At 48.5% G+C, this 9,208-nt stretch overlaps 2 protein-coding genes across 2 annotated transcripts; one reads left to right on the forward strand and one right to left on the reverse strand.

The window, feature by feature from the left end:
* The first annotated feature begins 576 nt into the window (after positions 1–576).
* LACBIDRAFT_294763 (uncharacterized protein) lies at positions 577–1,744 on the forward strand. The gene is made up of 7 exons (XM_001883432.1): positions 577–652; positions 706–841; positions 897–964; positions 1,020–1,109; positions 1,161–1,229; positions 1,298–1,577; positions 1,641–1,744. Exons 1-6 carry the CDS (start codon positions 613–615, stop codon positions 1,513–1,515), a joined length of 621 nt encoding a protein of 206 aa, XP_001883467.1. The 5' UTR covers positions 577–612; the 3' UTR covers positions 1,516–1,577; positions 1,641–1,744.
* A 6,201-nt stretch (positions 1,745–7,945) lies between these two features.
* Positions 7,946–8,977, reverse strand: LACBIDRAFT_302523 (uncharacterized protein; the record flags this gene model as incomplete). The annotated part of the gene is made up of 2 exons (XM_001883535.1): positions 7,946–8,073; positions 8,128–8,977. The coding sequence occupies 2 exons, from the start codon at positions 8,975–8,977 to the stop codon at positions 7,946–7,948; spliced, it is 978 nt and encodes a 325-aa protein (XP_001883570.1).
* Between the last annotated feature and the right edge of the window lie 231 nt (positions 8,978–9,208).

Below are 9,208 nucleotides of genomic sequence, written 5' to 3' on the forward strand. Positions count from 1 at the left end.
TGGTCGATTCAGTTATAGCAGGGTTGCAGTGACTGAAGAACAAGAACAAGAGGCATTGCATCCAAACAACGCAGCAACTTTGTGTGTACCCCCATTTGCGGCCATTGAACCAATTCTTCCTTATATACGGTGTTGACATGTGGCCCTGCTTTGTAGATAGAAGGAGTCCTTCCTTCCGCGGGTTATAACAAGCTAATAAGGCGTGTTCTAGATCGAGGTGGGCGCGGACTCTGACGAAATATAATGTTGACGTGTGCTTACTCTGCGAGCAGAGTTCTTGCTTCTGAACTTGATGATCCGATGAAGCGGTGAATATTTGAATCTGGTCAACTGTTGGCTTTGACGGTACTGCCAATGGCAATCATAATCAGTCTCATTTACGCCCTGTATCAAGATGTGTTGGAGCGCCCGCCCTTGAAGGTGCAGTAAACGCTTTTTTCTCAAAATTTGCCACCTGCTTATGTATGCTGTACAGAAAGTCAAAGATTGATGCGATGGGATCAAGAAGCTGTAAGAGAAAGCAATTATATAAGTCTTGATCCCCAACGAAAGGCAGCCTTTGTCCGCCCTCCCTTGCTTTCTTTCTCCCAGCAATAGCCATATCTACTTGCAATGTCGTCATATCTCTATATCTTCCGCAACTTGACCTTTTGTAAGTCTCTTTCTTCTTTTTTCGAATACCACCTGACATTCCCGGCTGCCTAGCCCTCTGCCTGACCTTCAGTCTCGCTAACATCGGGCTTGTGGCATATTGGGCCACTTCATTCCAAGATACGCTGTTGGACTTTGAGATTGTTGGGCTCCTTGCAGGCGGGTTGTCTGCTTTGGTGTTCCCCGTCTTGTACGTGCTTGATCCTAAGACCGTCCTAATGCCTAATCAATTGACGACTACTTAGCTTGATCGTTTCGGCCATACGAAAAAATGCCGGGATCACCATGATAGCCGTTGAATTGTCCGTACTCCGTGAGTGACTTTGATTTCTATACCTCTGTTTATCTTACCCATCGGCTGAGCATAGTCGTGATATGGGTATTATGGTTGACCAACTCAATCCTTGTTATGCAATGGGGCCAACTCTTCTATCCCTTCGGATGTAGTGTCCTCTTTTGTTCGCCTCCACTTGTCTGGATTTCATCGCTCCTAACATCAATCTAAATAGCGCCAGCCAGCGATTGGTGCACAGAGTTCTTCGCGATTGAAAAATTATCCATCGTGATCTGGGTGTTCCGTGAGTCGTCAATTTCGGCCCCTGCCTGTACTTCAAGGAGATCGCCGCACTTACGTCCATTTCCCAAGTTTTAATCTATTGGCTTACCATTCTGGTATCCGCCGTGGTCAGTCAATCTCGGGGCAACAGCAAGGTGTGGACAACTCCGGTGAAAGAAGCCGTCTTCTTCCCACAGCAAGCCATTAGCAGCGGCAGCGGCAACAAGACGGTGCATGAAATGGAGGAAGGGACTGCGGCTGCTAGAGCTTCCAACAAATCTACCTGGGAGGAAGCGCCAATCAAGTAACTGGTCCTTGTCCTCATCTTTCGCTTCGATCCTGCACTCCCCGACTGTTTTCATTGTTCATCGTGCGTTGTTGTCTTTTGGACTCTTGTTTATTTTGTGCTCATGAGGTCTTTTTCTGTGCATAGTATTTGTAACCATAAAGACTGGTGTAGACCACTCGTCTGCACGAATGTACTTCATTTGTCCTCTTCTACCCTCCCTTAATGGTGAATCGTTTGTGCCCTGATGGGCTTCTTCCTTGTGGGCTTGATGAGTCTTTAAGAGATTTAGCGAGCGCACACCTCGAGCTTCAAGGACCTGATGTTGATGAGAGCTTTCAGCCGTATTTTGTCCGTTTCATATCATAACTTCAAGCTGATGCGTCTGTCGATCAACCCCATCATTGCCTTTCAGCATCAGGTGAGTGGTTACTCCAAGGTCGTTACTATAAGCTAATTCAAGCTGTCAAGGTTTCAACGAGCGATGCTGCAGAAACTAAAGAACAAGCATGGTGCAAACTTCGGCCCACGAGTCGCGTCTATCTTTTGTCTATCTTCGCTATCTGCTCCTTTCCCAAATGTCCTATCTGTACGTCTTCCGTATCCTCATCCTCTGCGAGTGTACCTTTCTTCTTTTTCAATCGCCTCAGCCCTTTGCGTGATCTTGAGACTTGCCAATACCTGTGACGTGGCACATTGAATGCAGGCTACTTTGATCCTTGATACGTGGATGGACTTTGAGGTTGATGGCATGGTTTACTGCCTTGTATGGTTCCCTCAGGCTCACGTTCGAGCATCCTGATTCACGCACAACTGACCAGACTGATCGTTTCGACCGTCGGGAAAGGACGCAGGTGTCGCCAAGATAGTTGCTGGACTATTCATTCTTCGTGAGTCGATTTCTGTTCAGTGTGCCCTCGATATGCTTACCTATTGGATGGGTATAGCCATGTTAATGATGTGTATTGTGGTTGACCATCTCGGTCCTCGTCATATTGTTCTATCCCTTTGGATGCTTTTCCGTTCGCCCTCTATTCTTCCCTCCAGGAGCCTATTCTCCTAACATTTCATTGACCACAGCGCCAGCCAGCGATTTCTGCGCAGATTTCTTCCCAATTTCAAAGATATCCATCATAATCTTTGTGTTCCGTGAGTCTTCATTCAGCCCTTGCGCTTCGAAAGGTTCCTCTTACTTCTTGCGATTCCCGCAGTACTTACCTACGGGCTCACTATTCTCATAGCTTTTTGCAAAGAAATCCACTGGCTTGGACTCCTCCTTTCCGATGACGACGGGACCATGTCCTCCTTTCTACTATCACAAGTAGCCCGCAGGCTTCGCAACGGTTCCTTGCTCAGTTTCGTCTGCTTGAATCCTACAGGGCGCAATACGACAACAGTTAAACGTTAATTATTACTAACATAATGCATAACGTAGGATTCTATAAGGTGACTTAGTCACTCTGCGATAAAAATACACGGACGATGAGAAGAGAATGCCAAAATGCAGGTTAGAAATACACGGAAGCAGTCGGTGATGGAATTCCAGTCCATCTGGAAACTAGTAGGGGGATGTGTAAAGTAGGGACAGGGAAGGTTGCGCGGATGGCTCTGAAGATTAAGAGGGAGCGTTAGTGTTCATATGGGTACGTGAGTTATTGTAACGACGAATAGAGTCTGCACAGCGAAAAAGGAAAGACAGCATAAGAAGCAAGAGGGAGAAACCTTAGAATGTCGAAGCAATAGATGATCCCGAGATACCGAGACGTTAACAGAGTCCTGCTCCGAGGTTAGGTCAACTTTGTCTGGTTACAGACCTTGCGATGTCGCTTCAGGGAGGAAATGACGCCAAAGGCGCTGGGGCACCGCTCACATGGGTGTGGCTTGAGACCACGGTGTGAGTTGGTATGATCTTTCAAACATGGAATCATCAGCGACTGGAGGAGGAAATGCAGAGATACAGGTGAACACATACTAATAAGGTTATGTTTCTCCGTGAAAGTGTTTCCACAGAGAGAACATATAAACCTTCCTGATTTCTTGCGTCGCTTCTCACTAGCTATCCGGATCTTTTCGCTTGAAACCGCCTTCTTGTGGGACAATGACAGTTCCGTGGTATCACCAGGCCAACCTGAAACAGCGGAGGACGAAGCAGCGGCTGGAGTGTCATGCATTGGATCCCTTCTTTCATCTTCGAAGAAGCTTCGGAAGGGGCTGCGAGATGATGTATCGCTCGGAGAAATATTCAAAGGAACATAACGTGCTGGCGAGGAATAGGGCCCATTACTGGCGTCCATACCCGTGGGTGGGAGACTACAGCTGGAACGCCAAGCTAAGTGGGTCACGTCTTCAGTGGAACTTGCTGAAGCAGAACCAGGTGCATCAAAAAGCCCGTGACCATCATCCACCACCCGGGATGGTAAGGCACGGCTGGAACGCGGAGCAAAAGAGGACCCTTCTTCAATGTATCTTCCTGGCGCAGAATAGGCTCCACCAGGCGGCTCATCACTCGCACCCATTCCCTGGGTTGATGAACCAAAGTTAAAATGTGAAGAAAAGTGAGCCCCGTATTCGCTATAACTCGCAGGCGCAGAATAGGGTCCACATGAAAGCCTACGATCAACGTCCACCCCAGGGGGTGGAAAGCAAGAGCCGGGACGGGAGGGAAAATGAACCCCGCCTTCACTGTATCTTTCTGGCGCAGATTGGGGCCCACCCAAGGGTCCGTGATCAGCCCCATCTTCGCTGTAACGTGCTTGCGCAGAATCAGAGAGCCCACGATCAACGTCCACCCCAGGGGGTGGGAAGCCACCGCCTCGATGGGGTAGGAAGTGAACCCTGTCTATGGTGTAACTTTCTGGTGCAGAATAGGCTCCACCAGACGGCTCATCACTCGCATCCATCCTCTGAGTTGATGGATCAAAGCTGAAATGGGAAGGTAAATGAGCCCCGTATTCGCCATAACTCGCTGGCGCAGAATGGGGTCCACCAGAAACCCCACGATCAACGTCCACTCCGAGGGATGGGAAGCCACAGCCGAGAGGCGATGGGAAGTGAACCCCGTTTCCAGTGTAACTTTCTGGTGCAGGAGGGGGCTCATCACTCGCATCCATTCCCTGGGTTGATGGGCCAAAGCTGGAAAGGGAAAGGGAGTGAGTCCAGTCTTCGGGATGATCTCCTGCAACAAACGCCGACCCAGCGGAGAGCTCATTACTTATATCTAGGTCCAGGGGTAGCAGGGCATGGCTGGGAAGCGTATGACGATTAGGAGAAAAGGGGATAATGGGGGATAAGGGTGCGTGTGGGTATGATGCAGTTTGACGTTGCCCAACGAAGAACATCTCCCGTGCTGGCGGATGACCGTTGCCTAAGGTCAGGCCAAGGCCATTATTCGAACCAACGTTGGGAAGCTCGACGGTGAGCGGCGAGTGCAATTGGTCGAGTTGTGGTCGTCTTAACCCGTGATACGTAGGGAAACCTCCCCCATCACTTGAATGCGGAAGGTGTCCAATGCCGTCGAGGCTTTGAGATACGGGGCTAGCAGTGTCATTCAAGGTCATTTGGATAAAACCGTCATTGAGAGAGGATCCCGGCGAGGTAATCTTGAGATCATTGGAGTGGCTCGAAGGAAAAAGGAAGGGACTGGCGACATAATTGAGTGTAGAACTCGGAGACTCATCTGCACCAAGAGGTAGAGGTTACTTGCTGAAAAGAGAAGCGACGATAGAAACTTGCCAACGTCCGAAAAGTTTGACTCTGGGCTGGAATATAATGGAAACGATCGTTGAGAAGATGCTTGAAAGGCAGTGCCGTTGAAAGAATTGTCGTCTGAAGCTAAGGTGGTGGGCTATGAACATCTGAAAGAAAATAGATAATGATGCGCACATGAAAAATGAAAGGGAGCATCCGAGCTATATGATTGAAAGGGACCTTCTGCTTGGTGCGCATCTGAACAGGCAACGGATGTGAGTCCAATGGTAGTTCATCGTTGCGAAAAACACACCACTGATTTCAGGTTCTAAAGATGAGTCAGGACGTGACCTGGCACCGAACCTGTCGTCGATCACATAGCGTTAGCAAGGAGAGCGGATAGCTGTCGAAAAAATATGACTCACCGCCCAATGTGGGCTGTGTTATCCGGACTGTTAACCTCGCTTGTAACAACTATCATGGGAGGGTTGCGTGCATGGGGGGCCATGAGCAAGAGCGAGTGGCCTAAAGTAAAACGACAAAGTGAGAACGGGAAGAGGAAGGGGGAGGAAACATGTAACGACCATCGGTTAAACCTGTTATAACAGCATTTTGACGCCCAGTTTATCTTTGAACAGCGTAGCTCCACGTGCGCTTGTCCCTCGCCCAACAGGGGACCCATGCCTTTCTAGCAAAAGTAGTGGAGACTTGAGGCAAACAAGGCTCTTCGAGGCTGTGGTCAAAAATGGTGGTTCTTCCAAGGTTGTTCCTGGAAGTAAGTACGTCGACGGACTGCGCCAAATTGGCTGCCAAACAACTGCCAAAGGTCCTTAGTAAACATTTGGCAATGTTTACCTCACAGGACAACCGGGTCAGCCTTTACCCGGACCTTTGAGTTGAGTCACAACCACTCAACTTTAGCCAGCTCGAACCTAACAAGAAACGCCGTTAATCGTTATTTTTTGGTGCCACTAAAACCGAGAATTTCAACCTACCGGTCGCGTAGTAATTGAGCTAAGTCGTCTAACTATGCTATAAAAATAATGTATGTGCTCATACCCTCGTGCACACGGTTGGTGCAGTAATAAAACTTCTGGCTAGTTATTCTAACGAGAAACGTCGGTGATCGTTATCTCTTCCGGCACAACTGTCCTGTTCTTCTATTCACCAAGGCCACCTAGGTTGCCGTCACACGATGACCCACAGGATCTGAAGATCTGACGCTCCAGCTTCTCCAGGCTGTGTTCCGATTGATAGACTGGATTGTCACTTTGTTCGCCAAATCACTTAGATAAGTTGGATGGTCACGAAAATCCATGTATATCTTCCACTACGTATTGGGAAACGGTTGCTCCTTATTGGGACAGCTCCGGAAATTACCTCTACCTCCACCTCTACCTCTGGCGCTCCAACTTCAGGCTCACGCTATGCAGCAAATCGACAAGAACCGTTCGAGTCGGTTATTGTTATCTTCTCCGCGTCATAAACCGAACTATAGTTGTGTCTGCCGAGTGACCGAGCTAAGTTGCCGTCTCAGCTATGGTTGTATTGAACCCTACTTATCGACTAATAAGTAAACTCGCCATTTCCGCATTACTGCCAGAGATATCTATCCGGCCCTATCTCGGAACCTCAAACAAGTACATGCTAGTACATGACGTTGAACGCCGTTGAATATCATCCTTGAGGCACTGCCCAAAGGCACACTGCTTATTTCCTATCGGCCGTATCGTCCTTGCGTCAAACACGCTTGAAGTCCGACTCCCCACAATCAACAGGCGCTTGCGGCTTTCAAAAATTGTACCCCAAAAGGCTCTCCACCCGTTCCGACCATTCCAAGGTTCGCTCAAAGGCACCGAAAGAGGCTTCTCACACATGACGGAAGCATACGGCTTGACAAGTTGGACATGGGCGTATCACAAGATCCAAGGACTGTAGGATGCCGCAGCAGACTCAAGCACAGCTTGAGTATCTAATGGAAACAAACCAATTAGAAGAACCGTAGATCGGTTCGAAGGCCCCTCGGTTTTGGTGATGAGAACGCATTATAGCCAATAGGGAAATTGCGATAAGCATTACCTGCCAGCCTGTAAAACGGTGTTCAACATGTGTTGTTACCGGACTCATATCGTTCCCTTGTTCCGACGCTGATCATGAGCTTTATCATAACCCTTGCCTCATGCGCCGGTTCCAAAGAAGGACATGTGTGGGCTTTGGCGACGTTGACGTTTGGTTTTTGACAGAGCCAAGACTGGTTAGCGTCTCAAGCGATTTAACATATCTCTCTTCTCATTAAAAAAGGCTGATTCTCTGGATCGTGGATGACGACATAGGCACCATGTCCCTTTCGGGCTTCATGGCCTCGTGGAAGGAGTTAAAAGTTGAGTGTGTCCCTAATAATTTGACGCTCAACAGCCACCTCTGTGGCAGTGAAACGTGATGTGTTCGTTCGGCACCGGGCAATTAACATGAAGAAAATAGTGAGTGCGACCGCGCCGAAGATGATCCTCGCTCATACCCTGATTCCAGTATACCCATCTGTATTTTATTTTGAAAATTTATTGAGGTACACAATTCAATCGTAGTTGTAGATGACTTTAAGGAAGTTCGCAGTATGTGACTACTCCAGAAATAGAATATCATTCACTCGACGCTCCCACTGTGATTCAGGAATATTGAAGAGGTGGGGTATGTATTGTGCAAGGGTATAAATAGTACGAGGTGTGTAATGTCATTGAACACAGTCTTGAGTTCAAAATTTGAGCCTACGTCGTAGAAACAATATTTGAAGCACATGTTTTGGAATGGCGACTCAGAGTGGACCGAGCTGCGAATGTTTTGTTACAATGTTTACAAGGATGGGGCTTAAGACCGTCATGAGAGTTTAAATGATCTATCTCCTTGTGAGCAAGAGATAGCAATAAACGGTATAACGCAAAACACGTACTGTAGAGATTATGTTTTTCGGTGAAGGTTTGACCACAACCAGGCCGAGTACACTGATGTCGAGGTTTCCTGACGCGTTTCTTGAGCGCGTTTGCCTCCAGTTTATGGCTTGCAACTTTTTTCATGGCCTTGGTCTCAAGTGGTTGAGAGTCAACGGTTGGCGCTACAGAGGATGTGCGATCGAGGGCCCCAGCGATGTGAGGTCGCAAAGTTGAATTCCGCCAGGTCGAAATATGTTGCCCAGCCAGGAGATTGCCAGAGTTCGTACGGGGCCCAAGTTTATTGGGATTATTCCAAAGGCCGTTCGACAAAACGGACGATAGGTTTTTCGTGAGGGAGAGGTTTGTCAAATCCCCCGCCTCTTCATCGAGGGAGATGTGGAAGGCGATGGTGGGCGTAGGCTGATGAATCGCGGCGTGCGTGGGATTGCACGTTGTCGCCTCCTTTGTGACGCGTGCACAGTGAGCAGGCACCATGTTCATTTCGGGAGAGCTGAGCCTTGATTCGGTGGGGTGGCGACGATTTTTAGTGACGGCCTTACGTCTTTGGTTAGATCGCGAAACAGTTGATGATGCGGCGATCTTCTGTATGAAAAGCTGGCCAGGTGACGATAATAGATTATCTCCGGCAGGAACCCCCAAATCCGTAGGATTGGTAGATGATCCGGTCGAAGGAAGTAATTGACCAAGCAAAGATGGCTCGTGATTGTCACCGTTGAACAGCGTCGAGTCTAAAACCTCGGGGGGCAACTCCAGGGCTGGGAAGTTACTGACGTCTGCCTTTAAATTGTCGAATGACACTGAGCCTCTCTTCGAAGTTGTGTGAAATTTTTTAGAAGGGAACCCCAGCATAGTCTCACTATAACTTCGGGATTTGGAAGAGCCTACGTCACCAGAACCGTGTTCATTAGGATCGCTGAGCGCAAAGTTTCTGAGAAGTGCAAAATGTGGAGACTCGGCGGAGAGTCTCAGCGGCGAGCTCTGCCAAACTTGTCCATCATGTAAAGGTGAGTTAAAGGATGACGGTAATGAAGCAGGAGAGCTAGGGACTCCTTCGGAAACTGAGAAAACGAGTAAGCGGGG

The sequence above is a fragment of the Laccaria bicolor genome, genomic scaffold (genome assembly GCF_000143565.1).
Source record: "Laccaria bicolor S238N-H82 LACBIscaffold_21 genomic scaffold, whole genome shotgun sequence".
In the NCBI taxonomy this organism is placed as follows: Eukaryota; Fungi; Basidiomycota; class Agaricomycetes; order Agaricales; family Hydnangiaceae; genus Laccaria; species Laccaria bicolor.